The sequence below is a fragment of the Diabrotica virgifera genome, chromosome 3 (genome assembly GCF_917563875.1).
Source record: "Diabrotica virgifera virgifera chromosome 3, PGI_DIABVI_V3a".
NCBI lineage: Eukaryota > Metazoa > Arthropoda > Insecta > Coleoptera > Chrysomelidae > Diabrotica > Diabrotica virgifera.
The window spans coordinates 63175931-63195174 of record NC_065445.1 but is presented as its reverse complement, the minus strand read 5'-3'; the positions used below and the strand labels follow the sequence as shown (position 1 = coordinate 63195174).

General features: G+C 30.9%; 1 protein-coding gene across 4 annotated transcripts in view; it reads right to left on the bottom strand.

Moving 5' to 3' along the window:
* LOC114336229 (DENN domain-containing protein 1A) overlaps positions 1-19244 on the bottom strand; it is a 150899-nt gene that overhangs the window by 125555 nt on the left and 6100 nt on the right. For all 4 annotated transcript variants that reach the window (XM_050645117.1, XM_050645118.1, XM_050645120.1 and 1 more), the window contains exon 3: positions 3768-3905. In XM_050645117.1, the coding sequence (XP_050501074.1) occupies positions 3768-3905 (138 nt within the window). The remainder of the gene's footprint in view (positions 1-3767; positions 3906-19244) is intronic.

Here is a 19244-nt window from a genome sequence, read left to right as displayed (position 1 = left end):
AATGAAATTTATCTCTGAAACTAAAATTAACCTCTAAATTTATTAATCCTGATAATTTGATATATTATGTACATATAAAAAAGAAGAAGAAGAAGATGTATAATGGAAAAATGTGGTGAGCAACTTGGACAGTCCATAGCGGCCACCTGCAGCTTTTGAACTGAGTAGGGAGCTGTGGAAGAGTTTGCTATGGAACTCTAAGGACCTCATTGCCTTCTTTATGTATGAATAGAAAACAAAAAAGTTGTGACTGGCTAATTGACACCCAAGTCTATGCCATAAAACAAAACAAAAAGACACGTAGAACATATTTCAAATGACACGAATTATGTTGGTGATAAATAGCAGTCTGATTTTTGCATGAGAGTTTAATGAAAGGGTAACAACTCAATTGGAAGTTCTGTCCAAGTCTGTTCCAGTGTACCATTTCCAGTGTCTGTATCATTTCCGTACATCAAAGTTTGTCCGACTAGACACCGTTAAGCTAATAACAAATGTTCAGCTTGTTATTAATAAACTTTTTTTGATACGCGGGATCCAGGCCTGTACATATTTTTATTGTATTAAAACAGAAGTATTATGTTTTACCCTACATAGGTACTCAAATTATAAGCAACTTGTTATCATTTATCAGTGATTCACAGTTACAAAGAATATCATGCTTAAATATTTATATAAAATTAAAGTAAACATTAAAAACAGGTTGTACCGATACTTGAGATGATTTTTAAAAAATTTTTATGTCGTTAATGATTCATTCTGATGATACTCCTCATTTACCTTTATGTATGAAAATAAACATGATACTAAATTGTGTGGTAGGCAGACAGAAACAGAAAACATGTTTCACTTTTTAAATGTTTGTGATCACTATCGCTTGTTTCACACACTGGCTTTGGCCACACGGGCGTTTTTTCCGGCGCCGTAAAATTACGCGGCAGTAAGCGCTGTAAAAAGCATGGCCACACGGGGATGTAAATTACGGCGTGTCGCGAGATAAAAATACAGGTTTTTGGTCGTTGTTGTGGCTAGATACTTGTTGTGGCACTAACATACTGTGGAAAATGAAAAAGGAATAGATGTAAATAAAAATTTGGCTAAGGCTAAATGGCCAAAGCCTAAGAATTTTGACCGTGCTATGATTGAAATGTACCGGGTGTCCCAATAAGAATGGCTCTCGGCTATATCTTAGGAACCGTTTATAGTACAGCTTTGAGAAAAAAATATTTATAACAAAAGTTGCCTCGGGAAAAGCCTGGAAATTATTTTCATAATAATTGTAGGTCCACCTCTAGAGGGCGTAATTGAATATCAAAAATTAAAAAATCAAAATTTTACAAAATTTACCCAATGAAAGGGCACTGGAAATCCAATCATCGTATTCTTCATAAAATTCTACACATATTTGATTTCAGAAGTTTAAGTCTACCTTTGCAAATAAGAGGTAGGGGTGAGTGGGAACCTTCTTATGAAAAAATGGCTGTAAGTCCTGTTCTGCTAAATCGAATTTTGCATACTTGGTCTTGTTGAAAACAGCTCTTTTTCGTTAATGTAAGAGTCTTATTTTCGAGATAGCCTAAAAAGGAATATGCCAGCTATTAGGCGTTATTTAATTTTTCGGAAATCTAGTTTTCTTTGGAGAATATTAAATACAAGTATGCATTTTTAATCCTGTATTACAAAATTAGACCAAATTAGCAACATAATACCGAAAACCGCATGTGGATACCTTTTTTTTATCTCGAGATATCTTAAGAAACGTGTAAATTTTAAACAACTGTTAATGTCACCGGTAAACGAAGTTACGGAAAAGTAGTGTGCTATGGAAAAAAACAAAGGAACATTTTCCAGATGTAAACGTATATAATTAATTAAAACAACAATAAGACAAACAACACCATAAAATATAACAAAGAAATAAAAGCAACTACTTATACTTAGTGACGACCTAAATGTTCATCTTGTTGCCCATCATATTCGATGCAAGCATTTACTCGTTCAAGAGTAGATTGAACAGAGCAGTCTCAATTTCTGCTTTCGCAATGCTTTGAATGGCGTTTCGTATTCTCTAGATTCTAGTCTAGATCATGTTTTCTCGAGTAGTGGGCCTAGTGGTAAAAACAACAGCCTAAAAGTCTAAAACAGTTAAATATGTTGCTATTCAATCTACTCTTGACAGAGTAAATGCTTGCATCGAAAATTATGGGCAACAATTTGAACATTTAGGCAGTCACTAAGACTAAGTAGGTAGTTGCTTTTATTTCTTTGTTATATTTTTTAGTGTTGTTTGTCTTATTGTTGTTTTAGTTAATTATATACGTTTACATCTGGAAAATGTTTATTTGTTTTTTCCGTAGCACACTACTTTTCCTTAACTTCGTTTACCGGTGACAGTATCAGTTATGTTTAAAATTAACGCATTTCTTAAGATATCTCGAGATATAAAAAAGGTATCGACATGCGGTTTTCGGTATTATGTTGCTAATTTGGTCTAATTTTGTAATACATGATTAAAAATGCATACTTGTATTTAATATTTTCCAAAGAAGACTAGATTTCTGAAAATAATTAAATAACGCCTCCTAGCTTGCATATTACTTACTAGGCTATTTCGAAAATAAGACACTTACATTGACGAAAAAGAGCTGTTTTCAATAAGACCAAGTATGCAAAATTCTATTTAGCAGAACCGGACGACCGGACTTACAGCCATTTTTTCATAAGAAGGTTCCCACTCACCCCCACCTCTTAATTGCGAAGGTAGACTTAAACTTGTGAAATCAAATATGCGCATAATTTTATGAAGAATACGATGATTGGATTTCCAGTGCCTTTTCATTAGGTAATTTTTGTTAAATTTTGATTTTTTAATTTTTGATATTCAATTACGCCCTCTAGCGGTGGACCTACAATTATGGAAATTATTTCCAGGCTTTTCCCGAGGCAACTTTTGTTATAAATATTTTTTTTCTCAAAGCTGTACTATAAACGGTTCCTGAGATATGGCCGAGAGCCATTCTTATTGGGACACCCGGTACATAGTGGCAGTGGCTCGAGCAATCATATGGAATCTTTCTCCCTTCACCGAACGTTTCAAGCGGTGAAGGGAGAAAGATTCCATATTTATGATTGCTCGAGCCACTATGTACATTTCAACCATCGTACCTTCAAAATTCTCTGTGTTTCGAGCGTATTATACACATTTAAGGGGGTAGGCGCAAAATCTTGGTGCAATGCTATTTAAATGCATTAATTTTTTTTCGAATCCTAAGAAAACTAATGAGAATTTTTGAAAAATTTAAACGCAGAACGAAAGATTACATTATTACCGAGGGCCGAAAGTCCCTGTAAACTTCTACAATGTTTATTTGATTAAGTTACAGGGGTGAAAAAATAAAAAAAGAAAATTTAGTGTGATTTTTAATTACAAATATTTCATTCAAAAGAACCTTTTTGTTGACTCTAAGGGACTTTCGGCCCTCGGTAATAACGTAATCTTTCATTCTGCGTTTAAATTTTTCAAAAATATTTATTAGTTTTCTCAGGATTCGAAAAAAATGAATGCATTTAAATAGCATTGGACCAAGATTTTGCACCTATGCCCTTAACTATAATTTATACACACATTTAATAATGTCTCGTGTATTTGGCTTTAAAACATGGTTTTTTTATTGCACTAACGGAAAGACATTTCTTGAGCTGTTATTTGATATTTACACACGTCACGTTGTTAGATACCTAGATATTATAAAAAATTATTTACTTACTTGTAAAATCCCTGATGCCATGGTAAATAGCTAAGAACTACGATTGCTGTTTCAGATTTGGGATCATGTCTACAAAAACCAAAGGTCCATTTTGATTCCAGGTCTGTCAGTACAAACGAATAGTGTTGTATCACATCACTTAAAAATAAAACTTATGTAAGATTTATTTGTCTTTTTAAATAAAATGGCACTACATAGCAGTGTTCTGTTGTTTGTCATAAAATAATCTCAAAATAATAACGGAACCGTTTTACTTAGTCAAAAGAGACAGGAACTAAAATTCGAATTGTTATCCTCTGTGCTTTTTAAGATGGAAAATACAAAACAGAAAAGACTGGTGAATTAGGGTCATAGGCTAAAATAAGACCCCAGATTGCCCGATCTGGCTCTTGAATATGACATAAGAAGGAAAATGGTGGAAGAATGAAGAATTAAACTCCTAATAAAAAATTAGTAGAGTTTGACAATTATGTCTATTACAGTGCGCTGGAATAAGTGTTACCCCCCCCCCCCCTTATTAACTTATTTATTATTAGCACATAAGTAAAACGCTCGGACAGGTCGATTTTTTAAATAATCAAAGTATATTACAACGTCAATGTTTCGAACTTTACGCGATCCGTCTTCAGGTGACAGGCACAACTTTGATTTTTTTTAATGGGAAAGTACATCATGTGACAGCTTATTTAAAAGCGTTTAAATTACTGATTACAAAAATGTATAATACTTTAATCCTTATTAAGAGCGTAGGCGCAAAATTTTGATCGAAATATTTTTAAAGGCATTTATTTTTTTTTCGAATCCTGAAAAAACTACTAAGTATTTTTGAAAAATTTAAACGCAGAATAAAAGACTACATTATTGCCGAGGGCTGAAAGTCCCTTACAATAAACAAAAAGTTTCTTTTGAATGATATATTTAAAATTAAAAATCAGACTAAATTTTCTATTTTTTTCACCCCTGTGACTTATTAAAATAATCATTATAGAAGTTCTCAGGGACTTTCCACCCTCGATAATACTGTAATATTTCATTCTGCGTTTAAATTTTTCAAAAATACTTATTATTTTTCTCAGGATTCGAAAAAAATGAATACATTTAAAAAGAAACGACCGAAATTTTGCGCCTACGGTATAAAAAAGGATTAAAGTATTATACATTTTTATAAGCAGTATTTCAAAAGCTTTTAAATGAGGTGTCACATGATGTACTTTCCCATTTAAAAAAAATCAAAGTTATGCCTGTCGCCTGAAGAGGGATAGCGTAAAATTCGAAACATTGATGCTATAATATACTATGATTATTTTAAAAATCGACCTGTCCGAGGGTTTTGCTTATGTGGTAAAAATAAATAAGTTAGTAAGGGGGGTAACACTTATTCCAGTGCACTGTATATTAACATTAAGTCCCGTAGTAACAACAGTAAAGGGTATAGGATGGTTCGGAACAGTAAAAAACTTCATATCTAGGACTCGAATTATGAAAAAAAAAACGATAGACAAGAAAGTCTATTTCACTAATTCAAATGTTAAGTTTAAAAATTGTACACTGTAACAAAAAAAGGAAGTATGTCGAATTGTCGAAGTGAGACAAGCGTGGTAAGAGATATGACTACGAATATAAACTTTATCAAATATCCAAAGAAAAATCTATCTCAATAGGTATTATAGTTCGTTCGCTAAACTCAGACACAACTGGCTAGTGATTTCAGTAGGTAACTTTTTTGTTTTTGGCCAATTTTTCCAAAATTACTAACTATTTAGCATGTTTTTATAATTATTAACTATTTAGTAATTATTCTTTTGGTAATTTTACCAAATTGGCAAAATTACTCACTAAAATCACTAGCCAATAGGGAACTTGCATAAAAATTATATTCCAGAAATATTACTGACAAACGTTATTTAATGCTGTTAAAAGAACCCCAGTTCGCAAAAAAACTCATATTTTATAATTATGAAATAAATATACCTAAGCAATTAAAAACTGCCGAATTTAAATTATTCTTTCAACGGGCGGAATCGGTTGTGACGTCAGACAGTTTGTTGGTCGTCCCTATAAACGAGCGAAAGCAATAAGTATTGCAACGCTGCAACGGTAAATTATGTGATAATGATAAACTCATAAGGAATCATAAAATCGTAAAGAATTAGTATTAAAAATATAAGGTTCTTTGTAATACTATAGTAAATACCTATTATATTGTATGTTGCATTAATATAATATATTATATTAGGTATTATATAATTGCATTATACAATATTGCATTGTGTAGCAAAGAAGTAAACATAAAATAAGTACTTATTGAACTGATATGTAGATGAAAATAGAGTCTGATTTTTATAATCACATTAAAATGATCCTCACATATGAGGATCTCACATATGAGAAATTTCTTTCTCATTTCTTTTGCATGCCTTTAACCATTTTAAACGACGTTTTTGATCTTGAGTTACCCGAATGAATAGTATTCAGAGCGTTTTATAAGTGGTATTGGAACACATGGAAAGTATACAATATTTGTAATACTGTTTTGTGTTGCTTCCATTATTATTATCAATATTATTAAAGCACAGATAAAAAGAAATTATACACGAAAAAAATCTAACCTTCAAAACACAATGTTTTTAAATCGACGAACTGTCGATTTTAAATACAAACAATCTTCCAGTGTTGCCAGTTCTTTGTTATCTTATCCTGGAACGAGTAGCGTGACGTCACAAAGCGTGATGCGCTTTTCGTGATGGATAGCTGGCGATCATAACTTTAAATGTTCATTGTAAATTAAATATTGCGATTTGAGGGTTGATATTTGGTATGTGTTGTTTCTATATGTAGACAAATATAATAAATAAATAAAAAAAATTGTCAAATTCCCTATTGCGTCTGAGTTTAGCGAACCGACTACATAATATACATATTATCAATATTCTCAGCCATTAATCCTTTATTATTTTTGCAGTTTTGCGTAGTTGATAGTAATGACAAGATCTACCACATTTGTCTACATTTGACTCCATTTTCTTCTTTTTTTAACCGCATCATCTATAAAATCAATTATTCTAAATAAATAGGCCAAGTAATGAAGCTTAAAATAGGACAAAACCTCGCAATTTTGACAGAATGGATCGATTTGCTTGAAAATTTGAGAATAAGTAGTGGATAGTCCATGGATCAAAATCTATATGACGGCGAAAGGCGCTTTTACCATGGGGGTGGTTGCCACCCCATCTCGGGGGTGGAAATTTTTTATTATATTTTGACTGCAAAAGTTGGTAAAAACATTCATTCTAAGCAAAAAACGCGCTATACATTTTTTTGATAAAATTAATAGTTTTCGTTTTATTCGCTATCGAAAATGTTAGTTTTATATCGAAAAAATTAATGCTTTTAATCAGTTTTCTGCTAATAACTCAAAGAGTTTTCGTTTTATCACAACAACTTTGCTTAACTAAAATGTACCTTTTGAAAGAATAAACAAAATTGTTTTTTTAAATTCTCTTTAAGACCAATATTCATCGAGCTCTATGTACTTTATTATATGTTAGCTCTACTTCGTCAAATGCTAAATATTGTAGTTTCAAAGTCAAAATTGAAACTAATTTAAAGTATTTAAAAATATCTATCTCCAAGAATAAAAAAAGTCTCTAGCTCAAAAATTAAGTGACTTATAATGAAAAGAATGTTAGTCCCTATTTTTTTCAGCGAAAAAGTGATCGGAAGCAACCCCCTAATCACCACCTTAATTATAATTAGTCATTGAGCTTATTTGGTCTTCTTTATTTATGTATTTAATAGGTTCTAGAAGTTTGACCGGCTTAGAATGATTAGTTTAAAAAAATGGAGTTAAAAGCAAATATCGAATTTTTGGAGTTTGGTAAAAAATGCTCTTTTCTCCAAAATAGAAAGATTAGCATCAGAGATACGAAAAAATGTTTCGATATGAAATTGTAGCTTATTTAATTCCCAAGAAATTGGTTTGCAAAAATTTTTTCTACGGCAAAAATTGAGTGAGCTATTAACAATTAAAACTTGTAATAACATGCAAACACCACCTTTACCAACCCTTTCAAAGTCACCACTTTTTGCGATTGAGGATTTTACAAGTATTTAATATATCTTGTAAAAACCTACAAAATTATTTTTTACCAAACGTTCTAAGATAAAAATAAAAAAAATTACGGTTAAAAATCAAAATATTTTTTTGAAAAAAAGAAGAAGAAATCCAATTCGAAGCATAATAATCTAAGTTACCGGTGTTTTTAGTCATTGGCCTTATTCATTCTTTTTTATTTATGTATTATTAATAGATTCTAGAAGTTTGACTGGCTTAGAATAATTAGTTTTAAAAAAACTATGAGTTAAAAGCGAATAACGACCTTTTGTAGTTTGGTAAAAATGACATTTTCTTCAGAATAGAAAGATTAGCATCAGATATACGAAACAATGTTTAAATATGACATTGTAGGTTATTTAATTCCCAAGAACTTGGTTTGAAAAAATTTTTTCTATGGCAAAAATTGAGTGAATCGTAAATGAGTATACCATCGAAAAACATTGATTTTTTCGATATAAAACTAACATTATCGGTAGCCAATAAATCGAAAACTATTAATTTTATCAAAAAAATGTATAGAACATTGTTTGCTTAGAATGAATGTATTTATCAACTTTTCCGGTCAAAATATGATTAAAAATGTCCACCCCCGAGATGGGGTGGCAACCACCCCCATTGTAAAAGCGCCTTTCGGCATCAGATAGATTTTGATCCTTGGACTATCCACATCCACTACTTATTCTCAAATTTTCAAGCAAATCGATCCATTCTGTAAAAATTGCGAGGTGAAAAGCTTCGGTTCCTGGACTAAAATGCTGTTCTATTTATGGAATTTTATAATGTGGTATATTCTGTTACAAGGAATCAAGTTACAGCACATTTTAATTCTATAAATGGAGAATTGTAAAATAAAAATAGAATATATGGGGCAAATGTTCATCTCTTGTAAGTAAAAATTTCTAATGATAAAAATAAAATTAGAACAACTTTGATGAATTTCACTCATTTCATATTTAAGAGACACACATAATTTGTGTGAATTTAGAAGTGATGAGACAATGAAATAATATGACATCCCTAGTAAAAAAACTTTTAATAAAATCTCCAACAATATGATAAATGAATAACAATAATATCGTTTATAGAAATTTGAACCACAGCAAATATTTTTCTAATGTCTTATCTCCAGCTGCTTATCATTTTATATTAAATAGGTTATTACAGATATTTATAAAAAACCAATATTAAAAACAGTGAATTGATAAATTGGCAATACTTTGTCAAAATAGACAAAATTGGAGAAAAACAATAGTGAATAAATCAAACTAAATTTGTATACTATTAATAAACACATTATACTTGGCTGGTTTATTAATTGGATCATATTATACGATCTACATTATTTCAATCTTGAAAGGATGTTCTCTATAACGAACACGGATATTACGAGGTTTAGTTTATAACGAGGTACACTAGATTTCCCATGAAATTCCTATTGAACTATAACACCTCTATAACGAGGCACATTTGGTTATAACGAGGAAAAATGAAATCGAATATGTTTCTTTACCTGTTTTAGAGCAGTAACGGCTATAAATAAATACCCCAACTGCCTGTATATAGAAATGCCCAACATCTGTGTTATCGAGGCCAGTGCTGTAATAAATTCCTCCGCTTGTAATAAACTTCTTTCTGTTTATCTATCGACCAATATTGAATATTGTAGGAAATTTATAATTTACGATGGTGAAGTCACATTGCTCAGGTCGACCATCTACACCTAATAAACTACGTAAGAGGCCTCAAAACATTTCAATATTATTGTTGTCTGATATAACGAGATCCGCTTATAACGAGGTAATTAGTCCGCCATTTCAGTTCTCGTTATAGAGGGAGTCTATTGTACAATGACAACCTGCCGATGCAGGGTTCAGAGGTCATCAACCTTCTTTTGTCTGGTCCTCACTTTTTAGTTTTTCATGTCTGGAAAACTATAGTTTCTGAGCCCAGTATTGGCTGTGTTCATGTTCAATGCTACTTGGTTTTCCTGTTCAAAGTCATCGAGAGTGCATGTATGCGGGCAGTTTGAGCAGGCTAGTAGATTTTCATGTTCTGTATTGCTCCGCAGTCACACTTATCGTCATTCCCCTTCAGCAAACCCCATTTAATAAAGTTTAAGCATGCGCCCACTCAAAAAAATTTAGTTCGTAATATTGATTAACAGTGATTATTGAATAGTATTTCATTGTAACAACAATTTAATTTTTTGTTTCAACGAACTTTTAGACATTGACGAATGTATTTGGTTATTGTCACAATGATTGAATAATAATTGTGAAAATAACTAGAGTTCATTAATCAATAACACTCAATTTATTCAGCCAATAACTTAGTTTCGTATATTTAATAAATAATGTTAATTCTGGCAGCAACTCACTTTCTTGATTTCATAGATGACAAGCAATTACCTTGGTTTATCGTGACAACGTACAGATTTCATTAAAACAATGTACAAATGTTGTTAATATAGAGTAATATATGATTATTGTATAGATGTAAACTGATTGTTGTATATTGTATAGATGCTGAAAATCTATTGAACCGATCTGAATGAAATTTATAGTATTGTTTTACTGTATCATAAAGTTTTTCTCTGTGAAATATGAAGGTCCTAAGTTTAGCATAAATGGTTGAAAAACGTAAAATACGAATACTTGTTTTTGTATGGTTTTTTCGCAATTATTGCTATTTTGCAACAAGGGTGACTATTTTTTAAATTTTTAACCAATTCTATATTGTAGGAAATTTAATTATGCAACATTAATGTCAGTACAACTTTTCTCTGAAGTGAATACATTTAAAGTTATAATCAAAAAACGAAGAAAATAATCGAATTTTTCCTTCATTTTTTGACATTTTGATTATTTAAACAATGTTCCGGACCTTTTTGAGTGGGAGGATAACTCAATTATCATTATATGAGTTAATTTCAAGCAATTTCTGCAAAAAAATATGAGTCACCTCTCAACGTCCATCTCAAAACAGATCCGCCCTGGACTATTTTTAAACAGAGAACTTTAAAATATCATCTTTTTATTGATTACTTAACATTTTTATGTTGACAATGATATTTTAATGGGATTAAGCCACAAATGGTTGTAATAATAATTACATTTTTGTTAGTTTTTGACGTTTCGACTTCCAATTCGGAAATCATTCTCAAAAACGAACAATTAGAAAATCTACTGATGTTGGATTTCGATGCAAATATAAAGGGTTAATATAAAAATGTAATTATCATTACAACCAATTGTGGCTTAATCCCATCAAAAATATATTTGTCAAACATGCCACAAGAAAATAGTTTCAGAACATTTTTATGTTGATTACTTTTTACTATCATATTTGTCGAACGATTGAATTTACTTAAAAATGAGAAGAATTCAATTTGATGTGAATTTTTAAAAGAATAATGTATTCAAATTTTCAAAATAGAATTCTGGCAAAACGTTGAAAATTCGGATGGCCCGGAAGCCTTGTCCGGGGACGCCGTGACACGACTTCGTAATTCGGGCCTTGTCCTGGATTTTTCGGACTAGTTGGTCACACTAGTTATACTGGATCCCAAACCCTTTTTTCAGTGCGTCATTAATTTTGACGTCATATATTATTTTAAGAATGTTGCAAATCATTACATGACATTTTAGTTAAATGTGACAGTTGTCAGAATATTTATATTTATGTTTATATAGCCCGTCCCAAACCCTTTTTTCAATGCGTCACATATTATCGAATTCTCTCTAACGCATTACAGTTGTAAGTAACAGAAAAAAAAGTACCTCTGTGATTATTATACATTGAACTTTGAAAATTATGTATTCCTTAACGGGCATTTGCACATTAAAACGGATTTTTACTTATAGATGTATTATTGATTGACGATTACAATACTCTAAATAGATAACCAATCAATGAGGCAAGTAAAGATAATTTGACACAAAAATAATCGATCATATGAGGGGTCTAGATGCAAAACTGGACATTTCCACTTTTTGGTCAAAATGAGTTGAATACACTTCTGTAATCTGTGATTAGAGATCTATGTATTAACAATTTGATAAAGAGCAAAATTGGACAGTTCCTAGTAGTAATTCAGTGTGAAAGAATTGGATCAGATGCAAAAGTGGACTTTTCCTCCAATTTGAGATAGGGAACAGTAAAGTTGTAAATTGTTTTTTTAAGTATTCTCAGAATGACATAAAGTGGAAATGTCCGGTTTTGAATCTAGACCCCTCATATATGGTAAAATGACAATTGTAATTTCTACAGGGTGATTGATTAGTAGGGTAAAGCTCAATAGCTCCGCTATAGTAATAGATAGCAATAAAAGTTAATAACAAAAATTTTAGCCACCTTTGAGCTTCACATTACAAAATTAGTTAGAATGTTACAGGGTGTTCGATAACACAGTGGCAGACCAAACTTATGTTCTTTTAAATGGAACACCCTATATTTTATTTTAAATTCGAAATCCTGTTAACTTCTCTATCCCAAAAATATAAAGGTTTGTTATGTTATTCAGGGTATTTACAAAGTTATATCCAATTTTATATGAAAATCGTAACAAATTCAACTCCCTGTATAAATAAAAATAAGCAAAACAACAATGGTTTATTAATGCCATATTTTTTAACGTATTGTCAAAATTTTCAAGAATGGTCGATATTGCTAATTTTCTTTACATCAAATACAGGGTGAGTCAAAACGCAAGTACATTATTTTCTCAGTAATTTTAAATGGAATTTAAATTATAATTAAATTTATAAATTAAATTTTATATCACTATTGAAAAGTACCATTACCGTACTTTAATTTTTAGATAACATTCCCTATGTCTAAATTTATTAGTTTTCGAGATATTTTCATTTTTCAATGGACTAGTAGCGTGGCCACCCAAATCACCAGTATTTAATAAACTGGACTGATTTTTTTGGGGTTACGTTAATAATGAAGTTTATAAAATACCTCCAACAACAAGGGATGAGATGAAAAATAGAATACAAAGTGTATTTCGATGTGTTAATTTACAAATGCTCCGTAGAATAAGTAGCTCATTCAATGATCGTTTTTAGGCGTACATAAATGTGTTAGGAGATAATTTTGAACACCTTATGTAATTAAATATTAAAAATATTTTATTAAAAGTAGCTTCTAATTTTTTCAAACATGTTTTTTTGCAAAATGTATTACTGATAAATTATGTTTCGTTCTTTATTTGTTACATTGTTACATTTACATACAAAAGTAGTGTTTAATTGTCTTCAAAAAATATTGTATTTTGTGTTTGTGTGTTTTTTTGTAAAATTTATTACTAATTTTCTTTTTTTCTTTATTTGTTGCATTTACATAAAAGGATAGTTTTTAATTGTTTCAAAAATGTTGCATGTAGTGGTTGTGTTTTTGTTTGTAAAATGTATTACTAATAAATTATTTTTATTTCTTTATTAGCTACAGTGTTACATTGATTACAATTCAGTCATGGCTTACTTAAAATTTAGATAAATTTAAACACCTAAAATAATTTGCTCTGAAAAATGAAAATATCTCGAAAACTAATAAATTTGGGCATAGGGAATGTTATATAAAAATTAAAGTACGTTAATGTTACTTTTCAATAATGATATAAAATACAGGGTGTTCCATTTAACATTACTGAGAAAATAATGTACTTGCGTTTTGACTCACCCTGTATTTGATATAAAGAAAATTAGCAATATCAATAATTCTTAAAAATTTTGACAATAAATAAAAAAATATGGCATTAATAAACCATTGCTGTTGTGCTTATTTTTATTTATACAGGGAGTTGAACTTGTTACGATTTTCATACAAAATTGGTTATAACTTTGTAAATACCCTGTATAACATTACAAACCTTTATATTTTTGTGATGGAGAAGTTAACAGGATTTCGAATATAAAATAAAATATAGGGTGTTCCATTTAAAAAAACATAAGTTAGGTCTGCCACTGTGTTATCGAACACCCTGTAACATTCTAACTAATTTTGTAATGTGAAGTTCAAAGGTGGCTAAAATTTTTGTTATTAACTTTTATTGCTATCTATTACTATAGCGGAGCTATTGAGCTTTATCCTAATAATCAATCACCCTGTAGGTTACAAATTTGTCAATGACGTAAATATAAATATTTTATGTCATTGGTATATTCGGGCATTGTATAGTGAAATTTGATATTATATTTATTTAATTTTACATTAAACTATTTTAAATATTAATATTCTGGCAAATATTTGTATAAATGTTGATGTTTATATAAATATAAATATTCTGACAACTGTCAGATTTAACTAATGTGTCATGTAATGATTTGCGTCATTCTTAAAATCCTATATGACGTCAAAATTAATGACGCACGAAAAAAAATGGTTTGGGATCTAGTATATAAATATTTGCCAGAATATTAATATTTAAAATATTTTAAGGAAAAAATAAATAAATTTCACTATACAATGTCCGAATATACCAATGACATAAAATTAAAATATTTATATTTACGTCGTTGACAAATTTCTAACCTAAAATTACAAAATTTTCATTTTACCCATTGTAAAAGTACTGTAACGATAGATTACTTTTGTTTCAAATTATCTTTATTCGCGTCATGGATTGGTTATCTATTTATAATACTGTAATTGCCAACCAATTATACATCTCCAAGTATAAGTTGCTTTAATACGGAAATACCCGTCAACGAATACATAATATTCGAAGTTCTATGTATAATAATCACGGACATACGTTTCTTTTCTGTCACTTCGAGCTTAATACGTTAGAGAGAATTTGACAAACTATGACGCACTGAAAAAAGGGTTTGGGATTAACTGTAGTTAGTAGTTCTCGGTCCTCGTTTTTGCATATCGTCAATTTTGGTTTAAATTACTACTTATGTGCTTTCTTTTATTCTTTTATAGAATCTTCTACTTTCGCGTCTGTTGTTATGCTCTGGAATTTCTGGTACATACCTACTTGCTTTTTCAAAGCTTCTCGTTTTTCTTCTGCAGCATAAGTATTCTAGTCACTTGTATTCTCTTTTCGTTATAAATTTCCCTGATATTTCTCGTGCTTCCTTGAAGTTGGTTAAGCCTAGCTTAGCTTTTTTTCCTCTACTGCAGTTCTGCATTCATCATACCATTCCGTGTTTTTTTGCCTTTTAGCTTTTCCGATAATTTCCTCTGCAGTGTCTTCCTCGGCATTTTGATATTCTTGTCTCTTTGTTGGACTTTTGAATCTTTCAACATTCCATTTTTTTAATTTGACTATTAATTTGTCCCTTTTGCCACTGTCATGATTTTCTGTCGTAATTTTGCCCCCACAAGATAGTGATCTGAGTCAGAGTTCGCCATGTGATACGTTCTATTAATCATGTAGTTAGTAGTTCTCCGTCCTCGTTTTTGCATATCGTCAATTTTGGTTTAAATTACTACTTATGTGCTTTCTTTTATTCTTTTATAGAATCTTCTACTTTCGCGTCTGTTGTTATGCTCTGGAATTTCTTGTACATACCTACTTGCTTTTTCAAAGCTTCTCTTTTTTCTTCTGCAGCATAAGTATTCTAGTCACTTGTATTCTCTTTTCGTTATAAATTTCCCTGATATTTCTTGTGCTTCCTTGAAGTTGGTTAAGCCTAGTTTAGCTTTTTTCTTCTGCAGCATAAGTATTCTAGTCACTTGTATTCTCTTTTCGTTATAAATTTCCCTGATATTTCTCGTGCTTCCTTGAAGTTGGTTAAGCCTAGCTTAGCTTTTTTTCCTCTACTGCAGTTCTGCATTCATCATACCATTCCGTGTTTTTTTGCCTTTTAGCTTTTCCGATAATTTCCTCTGCAGTGTCTTCCTCGGCATTTTGATATTCTTGTCTCTTTGTTGGACTTTTGAATCTTTCAACATTCCATTTTTTTAATTTGACTATTAATTTGTCCCTTTTGCCACTGTCATGATTTTCTGTCGTAATTTTGCCCCCACAAGATAGTGATCTGAGTCAGAGTTCGCCATGTGATACGTTCTATTAATCATGTAGTTAGTAGTTCTCCGTCCTCGTTTTTGCATATCGTCAATTTTGGTTTAAATTACTACTTATGTGCTTTCTTTTATTCTTTTATAGAATCTTCTACTTTCGCGTCTGTTGTTATGCTCTGGAATTTCTTGTACATACCTACTTGCTTTTTCAAAGCTTCTCTTTTTTCTTCTGCAGCATAAGTATTCTAGTCACTTGTATTCTCTTTTCGTTATAAATTTCCCTGATATTTCTTGTGCTTCCTTGAAGTTGGTTAAGCCTAGTTTAGCTTTTTTCTTCTGCAGCATAAGTATTCTAGTCACTTGTATTCTCTTTTCGTTATAAATTTCCCTGATATTTCTCGTGCTTCCTTGAAGTTGGTTAAGCCTAGCTTAGCTTTTTTTTCCTCTACTGCAGTTCTGCATTCATCATACCATTCCGTGTTTTTTTGCCTTTTAGCTTTTCCGATAATTTCCTCTGCAGTGTCTTCCTCGGCATTTTGATATTCTTGTCTCTTTGTTGGACTTTTGAATCCTTCAACATTCCATTTTTTAATTTGACTGTTAATTTGTCCCTTTTGCCACTGTCATGATGTTCTGCCGTAATTTTGCCCCCACAAGATAGTGATCTGAGTCAGAGTTCGCCCTGTGATACGTTCAATTAATCATGTCTGTTGTTATCTTTCTGAGATGAGAATGTGGTCAATTTGATTGGCTTCGTTGGTTCCTGGTATTTTCCAAGTTATTTTATGGATGTCATTTCTCTGGAAGTTAGTACATACTGACAACTACATAATTATTTACTGCTGAGAATTGTGCAACCATTAAATGTGTCAATTTAAAACAAATTATTATATCTTAATTGCTTAACATATAAGTTTGCTAAATATGTTTGAATTTAATGCTCTTAAGTGTTCTAGATAGTGATACCATTGAGTAGCTTACAAAAAATAAAGCAGGCACTACTGGCACTAGCCAATGCTTTTCTTTATTTTAAGATTTTAATTTTCAATGTGTTTCTGACTTCAATCCTAAGATAATTATCCATTTCAATGTTACATTCCCATGCAACAAATATTAAAATGTATTTTGAACTCGCTAACTGATCTTTGTGAGTCTGATAGATAAGTGACCAAATAACTTGTGTTCATGTACCTGTACCTTAAATTTGTGTTTGGCAATTGACAACTTATGGTTGGAACTAAAGAAGCCTATGAAAAGCTCTTGCTTCCATTCAGAACTTGTACCAACAATTAGTGAATAATGCAAAAACTCAGTTATTTTATTGACAAACATTTTTTATGATTGCTGAAAATATTAGTGAGATTCCAGTGTCACGTCTGGTGTTACTCTAAAAGCATCAGAAATGCCCCAGCCTACATTCTTCTTTGAAACCATGAGATTAGATTGTTATTGAACATCAAAACTGTAGATTTAAAAATAACATGCTCATCTCCTGGCTTCAAATTTTCCTGTATTGTGAAAAACATAGGCCATGCGGGTTCAACGAGAAATGCCAGGCATTTTTCGAATAAATGAACTTTAATTGTTACTAACTGTAAACTTATGTAATAAACAGGCTCTCAAAATAAATAGATATGAAGAATTTACTGAGGAGAAATGAATAGCATTACTTGGCAAGTTTTTGACAATTAGGTAGTGTTAAAATGGGTCTAGGACGTTTCATCGCCGCCAGTTCATCGCCGCCGTTTCGATGCCGCCAGTTCATCGCCGGCCGATTCATCGACGGCCGATTCATCGCCGGCCGATTCATCGCCAGTCAGTTAATCGCTAACTGATATATTTCCGAATTTTCGACCAATTTTCGACAGTTACATTTATTATTTATTTTTAGTATTAATTAGGAATTCTAAGAAATGCGAGATATGACCATTCCCGTTGCCATACTTAATCTTTTAATAGACTTTTAAACTTTTATAATATAAAATATAATTTAACACTATAAATTTAATACTATTTAGTATCAAATTTAGGGGAAGTAGAAATAGAACAGTAAATTAATATAATAATATTTTTTATCTATTTATGTGTCATAAGTTTTGAACTGAATTTAACGTCGTGTCGTGTCATCTCCCATAATACAAGATCAACTGACTAACTGGCGATGAAACGGCCGGCGATGAAACGGCCGGCGATGAAATGGACTGGCGATGAACCGGCGGCATCGAAACGGCGGCGATGAAACGTCCCATTCCGTGTTAAAATATTGGTTCAAAATAACCATTCTCCACTCCAAACTAAAGGTGGTTTGTACAAGTAGAATGTATTTACTATTTTTATTTATTTATATACTAAGAATCTGTGTCTGTTATGTTAAATAATATTCTCTTTCAATTTGGGGATTTACTAGGAAAATTATGTAATATACATATGTATACCTATCTAAAATCAATTTGTAAAGGAAAAGGCTCATTTTGTTTATTAGAATAGAAAATACAGAGGATCTTCTAATTGCAGTTCAACAACACCAACTCCTGCAGTTACAATTATAGACACTATTTTGGCTGTAAATGAGACTTGAAATTTTGCCAAGTAGTAAGATTAGTTGTAAATATTTACACTATAAGACAAAACATAACATCACTAGTAGAACCTTAAATACATAATATGGCACATTGTTCATACTTTTCAAATTTGTATAGATATTAAGCAAATTTTGGTACCGCTTTTAAAATTACCTCATCCTTGTACTGTTCCAGATACTGTTGTAAGTATACAGGGTGAGTCATGAGGAACTGTACATACTCCTACCTCGTATAGAGGCCCCTATGGAATAACAAATGACCATTAAAAAGTGTCTGCTCCCCTTTTAATATTATACAGGGCGAGTTTCGCATTTTGACAGAAATTTATATTCGTCATAATTTTTGAAGGGTCAGATCGATGTCTCTTATTTTGGTCAATCGTTACACTATTACCACCTAATCAACTGATTTATTCAAACTAGAAAAAAATCAGGTCCGGCTTTAAAAAATTAGTTCATTTGGGTCTTAGAAAAAATTTCACCCTGTATAAGATTTTTGAAAACTAATATTAATTTTACAAATTAGACAAATAGGCAATTAAAATGACATATTTATTTTTTTCCCCACACGATTACTTAATTTTTTATAAAAAAGTCAAATTTGACTATGAATTAAAAATTTGGTAAAGTGAACCATAGATTTAAAAAAAATTAACTTTTATTACAAAAATTTATTTTTTTAAACAAATATTTGATTTATTTTACCACCTCATCAACTGATTTATTCAGACTAGAAAAAAATCAGGTCCGGCTTTAAAAAATTAGTTCGTTTGGGTCTTAGAAAAAATTTCACCCTGTATAC